The 16,094-nt window shown below is 38.3% G+C and overlaps 3 protein-coding genes across 4 annotated transcripts; all 3 read right to left on the reverse strand.

The window, feature by feature from the left end:
* Nucleotides 1-311: 311 nt before the first annotated feature.
* LOC103398950 (uncharacterized) lies at nt 312-5,314 on the reverse strand. Its single transcript, XM_017030987.2, has 7 exons — nt 5,190-5,314; nt 4,087-4,195; nt 3,816-3,956; nt 3,310-3,408; nt 3,066-3,176; nt 1,012-1,284; nt 312-384 (listed from the first exon to the last, which is right to left on the reverse strand). The coding sequence occupies exons 1-7, from the start codon at nt 5,289-5,291 to the stop codon at nt 326-328; spliced, it is 894 nt and encodes a 297-aa protein (XP_016886476.2). The 5' UTR covers nt 5,292-5,314; the 3' UTR covers nt 312-325.
* Nucleotides 2,928-10,261, reverse strand: LOC107988076 (uncharacterized). 2 transcript variants are annotated; one of them, XM_025053910.1, is made up of 7 exons: nt 10,187-10,261; nt 9,066-9,174; nt 8,795-8,935; nt 8,289-8,387; nt 8,045-8,155; nt 6,202-6,263; nt 2,928-6,110 (listed from the first exon to the last, which is right to left on the reverse strand). In XM_025053910.1, the coding sequence occupies exons 1-7, from the start codon at nt 10,226-10,228 to the stop codon at nt 6,039-6,041; spliced, it is 636 nt and encodes a 211-aa protein (XP_024909678.1). In that variant the 5' UTR covers nt 10,229-10,261; the 3' UTR covers nt 2,928-6,038. The 2 variants fall into 2 exon arrangements, with proteins under 2 accessions (XP_024909678.1, XP_016886475.2); XM_017030986.2 differs by having other exon boundaries at nt 2,928-5,363; nt 5,991-6,263.
* On the reverse strand, nt 10,243-16,065 carry LOC103398949 (uncharacterized). Its single transcript, XM_025053908.1, has 7 exons — nt 15,146-16,065; nt 14,043-14,151; nt 13,772-13,912; nt 13,266-13,364; nt 13,022-13,132; nt 10,968-11,240; nt 10,243-10,340 (listed from the first exon to the last, which is right to left on the reverse strand). Exons 1-7 carry the CDS (start codon nt 15,185-15,187, stop codon nt 10,243-10,245), a joined length of 873 nt encoding a protein of 290 aa, XP_024909676.1. The 5' UTR covers nt 15,188-16,065.
* Nucleotides 16,066-16,094: the final 29 nt, after the last annotated feature.

The raw sequence follows: 16,094 nt of genomic DNA on the forward strand, positions 1-16,094 counted from the left end.
TTAGCTTGACAGCCTCACTGGGTTTCTCTCGCACGTCGTTACAGATGGCAACCCATGTCGAAGGGCCTCAAGTGTTTCACATAATGACGCTTGTGTTCAATTATCACTGTGCTAAATTTGCAGCTGTGATTATCTTGTGGCAACCCAGTCACATCAAGGTTATTTACACGGCTGCAGTACCGCTACAGAGACCAGAGCGGTAGCGTCGATGGGGCCTTTCATTTAGATCAGGCATGGGCAAACTTTTTAATTCACGGGCCACATCGGATCATAAAATTTGACAGGGGGGGGGGGGGGGCGGGGAGAGGGGGTCGGACAGACTCTCTTATCTCCAACTTATCTCCATAACTGATCTTGAGCTGGCCCCCACATCGTTGGTCAGTTCTGAACCAAACAGAACCCAGAAAGAAAAGTGTTTACAATAACTGAAACTGAAACAATTTAGTAACACCGACAGCAACGGGGATTGCTTGGATAGAAACAAAACCAAACACATCCAATGTCGATATTGTCCAAACACTTCATTTCCGATTACGATATCAACCAATACCGATATATACGCAGCTGTATGGGTTAAAGGCGGAGTAAACATTTCATTGCTGTGTCACAATGACAATACTGTGCAGAATACAAATAATAGTTTCACTTTACCTTCAGAATTATTTTAGGTCACACCAAACCCAGACATTGCGTCTTCGGGATTTCATTATCGGAGGAAAAACCGATACTGATTCTCACCGATATTACATAATTAAGCTAATATTGTCCATTAATATCGGTTGGCCGATATATCGGACATTTCTTGTTAAAACATTTCCATAGCTATTCGATGATTAATCTGATTACAATTTTTTGATTTTTGATTACAATTGATTGACAGCGCTAGCTCATCTATTTATATGTTTATTTTGAACATAAAAAAAAATATTTTCTCAACAACAGGCGTAGATACCTGCACTAATTGTCATCTAGAAGCTTACTGTACAAAATGGAGATGTGTTTTAGTCTTACCGATGCAGTTAACGGACACCAGCTCTTTCCCAGGACCACACATTCCCGTTACCCTCCAACACTGGCCAAGCTCATGATGGAAATGGTAAGAATGGTAGTAGTCAGCATTAGATTTCGCACCTATGGTTTTAGTGGGAGTAATAGCATTGCTGCAATTTTGTTCCTGGCAAACCATGTGTGACATCTCCATGTTCCAGAAACTGTTACACACTTCTATGCCATCTATTTTGACCAGCCCGTGACAGTTTTCTGAAAGGCTGACTTTTGGAGTATCTGGGGGTAGAGGTAGAAAAGAGAAATAGAACATAGTCAGCACGTTATCATATATAAAAATGATCAGTCTCATATATTAACTCGGTAAAACAAGATCTGCATCTAGTATTCTTGGACTTCAAATGGGATAAGAAATGTTTTTGGCCCGGTATACCTGCCGAATCCGGCAATACGATATGTATCACCATACAAGGGCAGCCATAGGATACACTGCGATATACTGCAATACTATTGGTACGTTGACATATTGAGGGTTTTTTTAAATAATTAAATTGTAGGAAAACTGTCAGCGTAGTAAATTAAACAATGTAGTTGCATGCTTAACATCAGGTTACTGAATGCTAATGCTATCCTAATTCCAGACTAGGCTTCAAATTCATTGGTATCGGTACTCGAAGATGTCACATCCAAGGCCCGCAGATGCCATATCTAGGCCCGAGGCTACTGTATTTAACCTTCAAAATAATAATTTAGATCTAACAGAATTAGCCCGCAGGGATTTTGAAGTGGGTTGGCATATTTTTTTACATGTTTTGGGATAGGAACGTCATGTCTCAGGTTTATATGTGTGTGTTTATATGTTTGAAATGAGTAAAGATATTTTTGGGGGTGTTATGGATAACATCACCTTAGCCATCAGTTCCACAGATCTGTCTTTAGAGGCAAAGTATCCTTATGCTAAAAGATGAAAACTAGTGATTCTATTGCATCCAGGTTGGACTACTTTACTTCTCTGCTGCCATGTTGTCCTAAAACGTTTGTAAAAAAAAAACAAAAAAACGCACTTATCTAAAATGTTGCCGCCTGAGTAACAAGTATCGTCATCTCATTCCTGTGACATCTCTTGCAGATCCAAATCCAGGATACAGTATATTTTATATAGATGGTTTCAAAAATCCGCAAAGTCGTGAATCCGCGAAAGATGAACCACGAAATAGCATGGGACTACTGTAGTTAATTTCAAACATAGTGAACCATAAGCTCCCTGCAGAAAAGGCATCAAGGCTTTTGCTAAAAACCTTTGCTCTGAAAATTGTTCCGAATGTTTTAGCACATGAGCACAGATCGGTGTTTCTTTGCCATTTATCCCTGATGTCACTTTATAGGCTGCATACTTCTAATGTTGTTTTCTTTTGCATAGAGGAAAGGTTCATGCTAACACAGGCTGGACAAAACAACGTGTTCCATTACTTTTTAGTATTGGCCTCTCAACATGTATAGGGATTGTTTTGCAGCGTTGATTCATTGCTTCATTGTTGTTTTTTTCTCCATAGAAGCATGCAATGGACTTGGCATTCTTAGCTTTGTATGTGCTACTCGTCAGATGTGTGGAGCAGCGATGTATGAAAAGACCAGTGTACAGGAGAGGGTGCTGTTGTCCAAACGGGCCTTTGCTGAGGTATGCGAATGGGAACTGCTGCCCCCTATGTTGAACCGGCAAGTTTGCAAAGCCAGGCTGTCCCTGGACTTTAGCCTTTGCTTTCCTTTCTTAACGAGTACCTTAAAGGGTAGGTCAAAGATCACTTCAAGGTATGTTTTTTTGGCATGCTTCATGATCAGGTTTTAGCTCACTGGCCTAGTTCTAAACTCCCAGTCCTACTTTGTGTATGGGTTGGGCAACAACTACTGTGACTTTTTTATTCTTTAAAAATATTTAGTGGATTTTAAAGTGTTGCAGAGGCCGTGGGTTTCAAATAATAGTTTTGAAAAGTCATCCTGCGTGCCTTAGCTTATACGAAAAGCATCCGATTCTCAGTATATCAGTAGAGTATTTCACTTACCCTCTAAATGCTCTGAGTTCAGTGGCTGGGCCTTGGCTTCTTTACCGTTGGTCAAAGAGGGGGAGCCGCGAGCTTGTTCGGCTGTAAGACTCTCAGTCGGTGATCTTGACGCTGCATGATCAGGTTAAACAGACACATCGTGAACTACCGTAATTCACCAATACGCTCTCTTCGTAGCCAAGATGAGAGAAATTAACATTTACTCTAAAACAAATAAAAATAAGGTTGAACGTTTATCACTCACTTCTTTTGTCCAACTCCTCCATTTCGTTTGCGTCACTGTGGACTTCTTCATAATCTCCACTTTCGATCTCTGCTGCCTTCCTTGACAGCACTTTCTCTTCTTGAATGAAAAATACAGCAGTGGGCATTTATTTTAACCACCACCATCTTACTGGGTTGTTCTGTTGTACTGTGAAGTATTCTTAATATCCAGAAACACTGACCTCCAGTGGCAGAGGAACTAAAGGGCGGAACATTGCAAAAACTACCAGAAGAAATTAAAATAATATGAAGGTATATTTATTAGCTTTTTAAAATATTTACATTATGTTTAACCTTTCTCTAAGATGCTATTTATATTCTAACTGTATTTGCTGTTACCACTATCATTATTTCTATTCCACTGAATGCGCCGCATAAAAACATTTTCTCTTCTCATTTTTTTGCTTACAACCTAACCGAAGTGAACTACTTCACGTAAATAGCTTACTACTAGCCTTCATCTTGTCAACTGATTGAATGACTCACTTTTGGAAAGAGATGTTTTTTTGAATTTCTTGACGATGCAAATTGAAATGATCAATGCAACGATCAGAATCGGCAAAACCAGCCACTCATAATGACCCGCTGTCGATGGCGGACTACTGGCAGGGTGAAGATACTCATACCCTAAAAAGAGACACAGGTGTAAAGTCATTGTTGTTGATTGTAGCGTTGGTACCATTTTTACATTTTTAACATCATCTCTTTCTGTAAGACTTATGAGGTCATCCGTCGCGAAGGCGTGTCGTTTCATCACCGTTACAGTAGATCTCAGCAGGTCTGACTCCTGTACACGATTTCGAAGTGACACAGTATCTGATGTCTTTGTGATTTTGTTCGCATTTAAAAGACATTTCCAAATTCACCTGCAACAAAAACATATCTTCAACAAGAAAAGCGAGATCATTGCAGGTATACAACAAAACCCAAAACCCAAAATAAAAAAAAAAGTTATAAAAAAATCAGTTAATAATATATGATACAATATAATAATAAATACCAGAACCGATACTAACAATAACAATAATTACAGTGGAACCTCGAGATGCGAGCGTCTCCACATACGTAGTATTTGCGATTTGCGTTATCTACGTGATTTTCTCTCTATTTTGTGCATTATTCTTCATAATAGTGATGAGTCCTCAGAGAGTGGGTGGTTAGGATGGTAGTGATATGTACCATCCTAAAGTAAAAAATAATTACATAATTACATTAAGCTAATTCTAAGTTTATGTCATTTGCGTAGTGTACATCTAAGGTACGCTACAGAATCAAGTGTCTACGTACGGGCCAACTCTCTTCCCTCCCTTCCTCCTTCGCACATGCCGCCATTAGCCGCTACTGTATCGTTTCTCTCGGAGATAAGAACTCATCACAGGAATCCTTATATACTATTTTTTTTATGTGTCTATGTCTCTATAGCAATTAAAAACTGTTTTTTCCCATTTTTATTAGCACTAATAAGGGAGTTTTTTTAAAGGGCCGGAACGTAATTTTTATTTTTTTTGTATGTGTTATTTCTTATGGGAAAAAAATCATTTAAGATACGAGTACATCGAGTTAAGAGCTCGGTCCTAGAACGGATTGTGCTGGTATCCCGAGGTTCCACTGTAGTTTACATATGGAAACCAATTATATTAAAATTTTAGATTAAGTAATTATTGCATTCTATTATTGTAGATTTCTTAAATACGCATAAGCAGACAATTTATGGTTTAACAAATTATCTCCAGGAAAACCAATACTACCCAGAATTAAAAACATATTGCAGGTATTCTGAATAGAATACAATGTGTAATTTTAAGGAAGGATCATAATCAACACCATGTTAACACCCATTATCACCAGCATGATATTTACCTTCTCTGTGCTCTCCCTGGTTCTTAAGGTTTGGTTGTGACCGTGACCGTGGCAGTTAAGTGCACGACAAAGATTACCGCTTGTCTTTGAGGAGAAATCCATCGGACAGACTCTCTTATCTCCAACTTATCTCCATAACTGATCTTGAGCTGGCCCCCACATCGTTGGTCAGTTCTGAACCAAACAGAACCCAGAAAGAAAAGTGTTTACAATAACTGAAACTGAAACAATTTAGTAACACCGACAGCAACGGGGATTGCTTGGATAGAAACAAAACCAAACACATCCAATGTCGATATTGTCCAAACACTTCATTTCCGATTACGATATCAACCAATACCGATATATACGCAGCTGTATGGGTTAAAGGCGGAGTAAACATTTCATTGCTGTGTCACAATGACAATACTGTGCAGAATACAAATAATAGTTTCACTTTACCTTCAGAATTATTTTAGGTCACACCAAACCCAGACATTGCGTCTTCGGGATTTCATTATCGGAGGAAAAACCGATACTGATTCTCACCGATATTACATAATTAAGCTAATATTGTCCATTAATATCGGTTGGCCGATATATCGGACATTTCTTGTTAAAACATTTCCATAGCTATTCGATGATTAATCTGATTACAATTTTTTGATTTTTGATTACAATTGATTGACAGCGCTAGCTCATCTATTTATATGTTTATTTTGAACATAAAAAAAAATATTTTCTCAACAACAGGCGTAGATACCTGCACTAATTGTCATCTAGAAGCTTACTGTACAAAATGGAGATGTGTTTTAGTCTTACCGATGCAGTTAACGGACACCAGCTCTTTCCCAGGACCACACATTCCCGTTACCCTCCAACACTGGCCAAGCTCATGATGGAAATGGTAAGAATGGTAGTAGTCAGCATTAGATTTCGCACCTATGGTTTTAGTGGGAGTAATAGCATTGCTGCAATTTTGTTCCTGGCAAACCATGTGTGACATCTCCATGTTCCAGAAACTGTTACACACTTCTATGCCATCTATTTTGACCAGCCCGTGACAGTTTTCTGAAAGGCTGACTTTTGGAGTATCTGGGGGTAGAGGTAGAAAAGAGAAATAGAACATAGTCAGCACGTTATCATATATAAAAATGATCAGTCTCATATATTAACTCGGTAAAACAAGATCTGCATCTAGTATTCTTGGACTTCAAATGGGATAAGAAATGTTTTTGGCCCGGTATACCTGCCGAATCCGGCAATACGATATGTATCACCATACAAGGGCAGCCATAGGATACACTGCGATATACTGCAATACTATTGGTACGTTGACATATTGAGGGTTTTTTTAAATAATTAAATTGTAGGAAAACTGTCAGCGTAGTAAATTAAACAATGTAGTTGCATGCTTAACATCAGGTTACTGAATGCTAATGCTATCCTAATTCCAGACTAGGCTTCAAATTCATTGGTATCGGTACTCGAAGATGTCACATCCAAGGCCCGCAGATGCCATATCTAGGCCCGAGGCTACTGTATTTAACCTTCAAAATAATAATTTAGATCTAACAGAATTAGCCCGCAGGGATTTTGAAGTGGGTTGGCATATTTTTTTACATGTTTTGGGATAGGAACGTCATGTCTCAGGTTTATATGTGTGTGTTTATATGTTTGAAATGAGTAAAGATATTTTTGGGGGTGTTATGGATAACATCACCTTAGCCATCAGTTCCACAGATCTGTCTTTAGAGGCAAAGTATCCTTATGCTAAAAGATGAAAACTAGTGATTCTATTGCATCCAGGTTGGACTACTTTACTTCTCTGCTGCCATGTTGTCCTAAAACGTTTGTAAAAAAAAAACAAAAAAACGCACTTATCTAAAATGTTGCCGCCTGAGTAACAAGTATCGTCATCTCATTCCTGTGACATCTCTTGCAGATCCAAATCCAGGATACAGTATATTTTATATAGATGGTTTCAAAAATCCGCAAAGTCGTGAATCCGCGAAAGATGAACCACGAAATAGCATGGGACTACTGTAGTTAATTTCAAACATAGTGAACCATAAGCTCCCTGCAGAAAAGGCATCAAGGCTTTTGCTAAAAACCTTTGCTCTGAAAATTGTTCCGAATGTTTTAGCACATGAGCACAGATCGGTGTTTCTTTGCCATTTATCCCTGATGTCACTTTATAGGCTGCATACTTCTAATGTTGTTTTCTTTTGCATAGAGGAAAGGTTCATGCTAACACAGGCTGGACAAAACAACGTGTTCCATTACTTTTTAGTATTGGCCTCTCAACATGTATAGGGATTGTTTTGCAGCGTTGATTCATTGCTTCATTGTTGTTTTTTTCTCCATAGAAGCATGCAATGGACTTGGCATTCTTAGCTTTGTATGTGCTACTCGTCAGATGTGTGGAGCAGCGATGTATGAAAAGACCAGTGTACAGGAGAGGGTGCTGTTGTCCAAACGGGCCTTTGCTGAGGTATGCGAATGGGAACTGCTGCCCCCTATGTTGAACCGGCAAGTTTGCAAAGCCAGGCTGTCCCTGGACTTTAGCCTTTGCTTTCCTTTCTTAACGAGTACCTTAAAGGGTAGGTCAAAGATCACTTCAAGGTATGTTTTTTTGGCATGCTTCATGATCAGGTTTTAGCTCACTGGCCTAGTTCTAAACTCCCAGTCCTACTTTGTGTATGGGTTGGGCAACAACTACTGTGACTTTTTTATTCTTTAAAAATATTTAGTGGATTTTAAAGTGTTGCAGAGGCCGTGGGTTTCAAATAATAGTTTTGAAAAGTCATCCTGCGTGCCTTAGCTTATACGAAAAGCATCCGATTCTCAGTATATCAGTAGAGTATTTCACTTACCCTCTAAATGCTCTGAGTTCAGTGGCTGGGCCTTGGCTTCTTTACCGTTGGTCAAAGAGGGGGAGCCGCGAGCTTGTTCGGCTGTAAGACTCTCAGTCGGTGATCTTGACGCTGCATGATCAGGTTAAACAGACACATCGTGAACTACCGTAATTCACCAATACGCTCTCTTCGTAGCCAAGATGAGAGAAATTAACATTTACTCTAAAACAAATAAAAATAAGGTTGAACGTTTATCACTCACTTCTTTTGTCCAACTCCTCCATTTCGTTTGCGTCACTGTGGACTTCTTCATAATCTCCACTTTCGATCTCTGCTGCCTTCCTTGACAGCACTTTCTCTTCTTGAATGAAAAATACAGCAGTGGGCATTTATTTTAACCACCACCATCTTACTGGGTTGTTCTGTTGTACTGTGAAGTATTCTTAATATCCAGAAACACTGACCTCCAGTGGCAGAGGAACTAAAGGGCGGAACATTGCAAAAACTACCAGAAGAAATTAAAATAATATGAAGGTATATTTATTAGCTTTTTAAAATATTTACATTATGTTTAACCTTTCTCTAAGATGCTATTTATATTCTAACTGTATTTGCTGTTACCACTATCATTATTTCTATTCCACTGAATGCGCCGCATAAAAACATTTTCTCTTCTCATTTTTTTGCTTACAACCTAACCGAAGTGAACTACTTCACGTAAATAGCTTACTACTAGCCTTCATCTTGTCAACTGATTGAATGACTCACTTTTGGAAAGAGATGTTTTTTTGAATTTCTTGACGATGCAAATTGAAATGATCAATGCAACGATCAGAATCGGCAAACCCAGCCACTCATAATGACCCGCTGTCGATGGCGGACTACTGGCAGGTTGAAGATACTCATACCCTAAAAAGAGACACAGGTGTAAAGTCATTGTTGTTGATTGTAGCGTTGGTACCATTTTTACATTTTTAACATCATCTCTTTCTGTAAGACTTATGAGGTCATCCGTCGCGAAGGCGTGTCGTTTCATCACCGTTACAGTAGATCTCAGCAGGTCTGACTCCTGTACACGATTTCGAAGTGACACAGTATCTGATGTCTTTGTGATTTTGTTCGCATTTAAAAGACATTTCCAAATTCACCTGCAACAAAAACATATCTTCAACAAGAAAAGCGAGATCATTGCAGGTATACAACAAAACCCGAAACCAAAAATTTTAAAAAAGTTATAAAAAAATCAGTTAATAACATATAATACAATATTATAATAAATACTAGAAACGATACTAACAATAACAGTAATTCCAGTGGAACCTCGAGATGTGAGCGTCTCCACATACGTAGTATTTGCGATCTGCGTTATCTACGTGATTTTCTCTCTATTTTGTGCATTATTCTTCATAATAGTGATGAGTCCTCAGAGAGTGGGTGGTTAGGATGGTAGTGATATGTACCATCCTACATATCACTACATATCATCAAGTAAAAAATAATTACATAATTACATTAAGCTAATTCTAAGTTTATGTCATTTGCGTAGTGTACATCTAAGGTACGCTACAGAATCAAGTGTCTACGTACGGGCCAACTCTCTTCCCTCCCTTCCTCCTTCGCACATGCCGCCATTAGCCGCTACTGTATCGTTTCTCTCGGAGATAAGAACTCATCACAGGAATCCTTATATACTATTTTTTTTATGTGTCTATGTCTCTATAGCAATTAAAAACTGTTTTTTCCCATTTTTATTAGCACTAATAAGGGAGTTTTTTTAAAGGGCCGGAACGTAATTTTTATTTTTTTTGTATGTGTTATTTCTTATGGGAAAAAAATCATTTAAGATACGAGTACATCGAGTTAAGAGCTCGGTCCTAGAACGGATTGTGCTGGTATCCCGAGGTTCCACTGTAGTTTACATATGGAAACCAATTATATTAAAATTTTAGATTAAGTAATTATTGCATTCTATTATTGTAGATTTCTTAAATACGCATAAGCAGACAATTTATGGTTTAACAAATTATCTCCAGGAAAACCAATACTACCCAGAATTAAAAACATATTGCAGGTATTCTGAATAGAATACAATGTGTAATTTTAAGGAAGGATCATAATCAACACCATGTTAACACCCATTATCACCAGCATGATATTTACCTTCTCTGTGCTCTCGTCTGTGCTCTTGTCCAAACACTTCATTTCCGATTACGATATCAACCAATACCGATATATACGCAGCTGTATGGGTTAAAGTATCTCCAACTTATCTCCATAACTGATCTTGAGCTGGCCCCCACATCGTTGGTCAGTTCTGAACCAAACAGAACCCAGAAAGAAAAGTGTTTACAATAACTGAAACTGAAACAATTTAGTAACACCGACAGCAACGGGGATTGCTTGGATAGAAACAAAACCAAACACATCCAATGTCGATATTGTCCAAACACTTCATTTCCGATTACGATATCAACCAATACCGATATATACGCAGCTGTATGGGTTAAAGGCGGAGTAAACATTTCATTGCTGTGTCACAATGACAATACTGTGCAGAATACAAATAATAGTTTCACTTTACCTTCAGAATTATTTTAGGTCACACCAAACCCAGACATTGCGTCTTCGGGATTTCATTATCGGAGGAAAAACCGATACTGATTCTCACCGATATTACATAATTAAGCTAATATTGTCCATTAATATCGGTTGGCCGATATATCGGACATTTCTTGTTAAAACATTTCCATAGCTATTCGATGATTAATCTGATTACAATTTTTTGATTTTTGATTACAATTGATTGACAGCGCTAGCTCATCTATTTATATGTTTATTTTGAACATAAAAAAAAATATTTTCTCAACAACAGGCGTAGATACCTGCACTAATTGTCATCTAGAAGCTTACTGTACAAAATGGAGATGTGTTTTAGTCTTACCGATGCAGTTAACGGACACCAGCTCTTTCCCAGGACCACACATTCCCGTTACCCTCCAACACTGGCCAAGCTCATGATGGAAATGGTAAGAATGGTAGTAGTCAGCATTAGATTTCGCACCTATGGTTTTAGTGGGAGTAATAGCATTGCTGCAATTTTGTTCCTGGCAAACCATGTGTGACATCTCCATGTTCCAGAAACTGTTACACACTTCTATGCCATCTATTTTGACCAGCCCGTGACAGTTTTCTGAAAGGCTGACTTTTGGAGTATCTGGGGGTAGAGGTAGAAAAGAGAAATAGAACATAGTCAGCACGTTATCATATATAAAAATGATCAGTCTCATATATTAACTCGGTAAAACAAGATCTGCATCTAGTATTCTTGGACTTCAAATGGGATAAGAAATGTTTTTGGCCCGGTATACCTGCCGAATCCGGCAATACGATATGTATCACCATACAAGGGCAGCCATAGGATACACTGCGATATACTGCAATACTATTGGTACGTTGACATATTGAGGGTTTTTTTAAATAATTAAATTGTAGGAAAACTGTCAGCGTAGTAAATTAAACAATGTAGTTGCATGCTTAACATCAGGTTACTGAATGCTAATGCTATCCTAATTCCAGACTAGGCTTCAAATTCATTGGTATCGGTACTCGAAGATGTCACATCCAAGGCCCGCAGATGCCATATCTAGGCCCGAGGCTACTGTATTTAACCTTCAAAATAATAATTTAGATCTAACAGAATTAGCCCGCAGGGATTTTGAAGTGGGTTGGCATATTTTTTTACATGTTTTGGGATAGGAACGTCATGTCTCAGGTTTATATGTGTGTGTTTATATGTTTGAAATGAGTAAAGATATTTTTGGGGGTGTTATGGATAACATCACCTTAGCCATCAGTTCCACAGATCTGTCTTTAGAGGCAAAGTATCCTTATGCTAAAAGATGAAAACTAGTGATTCTATTGCATCCAGGTTGGACTACTTTACTTCTCTGCTGCCATGTTGTCCTAAAACGTTTGTAAAAAAAAAACAAAAAAACGCACTTATCTAAAATGTTGCCGCCTGAGTAACAAGTATCGTCATCTCATTCCTGTGACATCTCTTGCAGATCCAAATCCAGGATACAGTATATTTTATATAGATGGTTTCAAAAATCCGCAAAGTCGTGAATCCGCGAAAGATGAACCACGAAATAGCATGGGACTACTGTAGTTAATTTCAAACATAGTGAACCATAAGCTCCCTGCAGAAAAGGCATCAAGGCTTTTGCTAAAAACCTTTGCTCTGAAAATTGTTCCGAATGTTTTAGCACATGAGCACAGATCGGTGTTTCTTTGCCATTTATCCCTGATGTCACTTTATAGGCTGCATACTTCTAATGTTGTTTTCTTTTGCATAGAGGAAAGGTTCATGCTAACACAGGCTGGACAAAACAACGTGTTCCATTACTTTTTAGTATTGGCCTCTCAACATGTATAGGGATTGTTTTGCAGCGTTGATTCATTGCTTCATTGTTGTTTTTTTCTCCATAGAAGCATGCAATGGACTTGGCATTCTTAGCTTTGTATGTGCTACTCGTCAGATGTGTGGAGCAGCGATGTATGAAAAGACCAGTGTACAGGAGAGGGTGCTGTTGTCCAAACGGGCCTTTGCTGAGGTATGCGAATGGGAACTGCTGCCCCCTATGTTGAACCGGCAAGTTTGCAAAGCCAGGCTGTCCCTGGACTTTAGCCTTTGCTTTCCTTTCTTAACGAGTACCTTAAAGGGTAGGTCAAAGATCACTTCAAGGTATGTTTTTTTGGCATGCTTCATGATCAGGTTTTAGCTCACTGGCCTAGTTCTAAACTCCCAGTCCTACTTTGTGTATGGGTTGGGCAACAACTACTGTGACTTTTTTATTCTTTAAAAATATTTAGTGGATTTTAAAGTGTTGCAGAGGCCGTGGGTTTCAAATAATAGTTTTGAAAAGTCATCCTGCGTGCCTTAGCTTATACGAAAAGCATCCGATTCTCAGTATATCAGTAGAGTATTTCACTTACCCTCTAAATGCTCTGAGTTCAGTGGCTGGGCCTTGGCTTCTTTACCGTTGGTCAAAGAGGGGGAGCCGCGAGCTTGTTCGGCTGTAAGACTCTCAGTCGGTGATCTTGACGCTGCATGATCAGGTTAAACAGACACATCGTGAACTACCGTAATTCACCAATACGCTCTCTTCGTAGCCAAGATGAGAGAAATTAACATTTACTCTAAAACAAATAAAAATAAGGTTGAACGTTTATCACTCACTTCTTTTGTCCAACTCCTCCATTTCGTTTGCGTCACTGTGGACTTCTTCATAATCTCCACTTTCGATCTCTGCTGCCTTCCTTGACAGCACTTTCTCTTCTTGAATGAAAAATACAGCAGTGGGCATTTATTTTAACCACCACCATCTTACTGGGTTGTTCTGTTGTACTGTGAAGTATTCTTAATATCCAGAAACACTGACCTCCAGTGGCAGAGGAACTAAAGGGCGGAACATTGCAAAAACTACCAGAAGAAATTAAAATAATATGAAGGTATATTTATTAGCTTTTTAAAATATTTACATTATGTTTAACCTTTCTCTAAGATGCTATTTATATTCTAACTGTATTTGCTGTTACCACTATCATTATTTCTATTCCACTGAATGCGCCGCATAAAAACATTTTCTCTTCTCATTTTTTTGCTTACAACCTAACCGAAGTGAACTACTTCACGTAAATAGCTTACTACTAGCCTTCATCTTGTCAACTGATTGAATGACTCACTTTTGGAAAGAGATGTTTTTTTGAATTTCTTGACGATGCAAATTGAAATGATCAATGCAACGATCAGAATCGGCAAAACCAGCCACTCATAATGACCCGCTGTCGATGGCGGACTACTGGCAGGGTGAAGATACTCATACCCTAAAAAGAGACACAGGTGTAAAGTCATTGTTGTTGATTGTAGCGTTGGTACCATTTTTACATTTTTAACATCATCTCTTTCTGTAAGACTTATGAGGTCATCCGTCGCGAAGGCGTGTCGTTTCATCACCGTTACAGTAGATCTCAGCAGGTCTGACTCCTGTACACGATTTCGAAGTGACACAGTATCTGATGTCTTTGTGATTTTGTTCGCATTTAAAAGACATTTCCAAATTCACCTGCAACAAAAACATATCTTCAACAAGAAAAGCGAGATCATTGCAGGTATACAACAAAACCCAAAACCCAAAATAAAAAAAAAAGTTATAAAAAAATCAGTTAATAATATATGATACAATATAATAATAAATACCAGAACCGATACTAACAATAACAATAATTACAGTGGAACCTCGAGATGCGAGCGTCTCCACATACGTAGTATTTGCGATTTGCGTTATCTACGTGATTTTCTCTCTATTTTGTGCATTATTCTTCATAATAGTGATGAGTCCTCAGAGAGTGGGTGGTTAGGATGGTAGTGATATGTACCATCCTAAAGTAAAAAATAATTACATAATTACATTAAGCTAATTCTAAGTTTATGTCATTTGCGTAGTGTACATCTAAGGTACGCTACAGAATCAAGTGTCTACGTACGGGCCAACTCTCTTCCCTCCCTTCCTCCTTCGCACATGCCGCCATTAGCCGCTACTGTATCGTTTCTCTCGGAGATAAGAACTCATCACAGGAATCCTTATATACTATTTTTTTTATGTGTCTATGTCTCTATAGCAATTAAAAACTGTTTTTTCCCATTTTTATTAGCACTAATAAGGGAGTTTTTTTAAAGGGCCGGAACGTAATTTTTATTTTTTTTGTATGTGTTATTTCTTATGGGAAAAAAATCATTTAAGATACGAGTACATCGAGTTAAGAGCTCGGTCCTAGAACGGATTGTGCTGGTATCCCGAGGTTCCACTGTAGTTTACATATGGAAACCAATTATATTAAAATTTTAGATTAAGTAATTATTGCATTCTATTATTGTAGATTTCTTAAATACGCATAAGCAGACAATTTATGGTTTAACAAATTATCTCCAGGAAAACCAATACTACCCAGAATTAAAAACATATTGCAGGTATTCTGAATAGAATACAATGTGTAATTTTAAGGAAGGATCATAATCAACACCATGTTAACACCCATTATCACCAGCATGATATTTACCTTCTCTGTGCTCTCGTCTGTGCTCTTGTCCAAACACTTCATTTCCGATTACGATATCAACCAATACCGATATATACGCAGCTGTATGGGTTAAAGGCGGAGTAAACATTTCATTGCTGTGTCACAATGACAATACTGTGCAGAATACAAATAATAGTTTCACTTTACCTTCAGAATTATTTTAGGTCACACCAAACCCAGACATTGCGTCTTCGGGATTTCATTATCGGAGGAAAAACCGATACTGATTCTCACCGATATTACATAATTAAGCTAATACTGCTGCCATGTTGTCCTAAAACGTTTGTAAAAAAAAAACAAAAAAACGCACTTATCTAAAATGTTGCCGCCTGAGTAACAAGTACGGAAGAACCAAAAGAGCTTTTAGCTACCAGGCTCCTCACTAATGGGGGTTAGGGAGTCTCTAAATTCAAAGTTAGACCTGGTTTAGGCCTAGACTCCTGGAGGAACTCCCAGGGTACATTTTATTTTCCCTATTCTTCTGTGATTTCTGTGAGATTTTGTCCTGTTAAAGGGGTGGTTTTCTTTCTCCCAAAGCAGTTGCCAAAACACTTGCAGTGTGTGATCTAATTTCATTTACCTTAATATTTTAAGGTGTTCTGCTCTATTTTGTATTGTTGGCATGAGCTCCTGTTCCATTGTTTTTGTGTGAGGGTCCATTGAGGCAAATGTTTTTTGTGAATCTGACTATAGATTTGACTTGACTAGAGCTAACAATACCGGTATCAATACTGGTGCAGCCCCACGATATGGTATAAATAAAGGAAACCAAAGCGAAACCTAAAGTCCTACCTTGACATTGTATAAAGAGGTGGTGACGGTGGTGTTGGCTTGTCACAGTCCCAGATGTTTTTTGCGTTATTTTCACAGCGAGAGCACCCGTTCCAGAACAAAAGCTTCTCACCACCCTGAACACGCCCGATCTCGT

The sequence above is a fragment of the Cynoglossus semilaevis genome, unplaced genomic scaffold, assembly GCF_000523025.1.
Source record: "Cynoglossus semilaevis isolate Cse_v1.0 unplaced genomic scaffold, Cse_v1.0 scaffold2114, whole genome shotgun sequence".
Lineage (NCBI taxonomy): Eukaryota > Metazoa > Chordata > Actinopteri > Pleuronectiformes > Cynoglossidae > Cynoglossus > Cynoglossus semilaevis.

Bases quoted from the DNA above. Each gene is read 5' to 3' on its own strand.
- LOC103398950 (XM_017030987.2), bottom strand. From the start codon at position 5,291: ATGGATTTCTCCTCAAAGACAAGCGGTAATCTTTGTCGTGCACTTAAC. The intron at 4,196-5,189 runs GTAAATATCATG...TTTTTGTTGCAG, and splicing joins CCAGGGAGAGCACAGAGAAG to GTGAATTTGGAAATGTCTTT. The intron at 3,177-3,309 runs GTGAGTGATAAA...CTGATCATGCAG, and splicing joins GGAGGAGTTGGACAAAAGAA to CGTCAAGATCACCGACTGAG.
- LOC107988076 (XM_017030986.2), bottom strand. From the start codon at position 10,228: ATGAAGTGTTTGGACAAGAGCACAGACGAGAGCACAGAGAAG. The intron at 8,936-9,065 runs GTGATGAAACGA...GTCTCTTTTTAG, and splicing joins TGCTGAGATCTACTGTAACG to GGTATGAGTATCTTCAACCT. The intron at 5,364-5,990 runs GTAAGACTAAAA...TGTTTGGTTCAG, and splicing joins GGTGTCCGTTAACTGCATCG to AACTGACCAACGATGTGGGG.
- LOC103398949 (XM_025053908.1), bottom strand. From the start codon at position 15,187: ATGAAGTGTTTGGACAAGAGCACAGACGAGAGCACAGAGAAG. The intron at 13,365-13,771 runs GTGAGTCATTCA...TTTTCATTCAAG, and splicing joins AAAAACATCTCTTTCCAAAA to AAGAGAAAGTGCTGTCAAGG. The intron at 13,133-13,265 runs GTGAGTGATAAA...CTGATCATGCAG, and splicing joins GGAGGAGTTGGACAAAAGAA to CGTCAAGATCACCGACTGAG.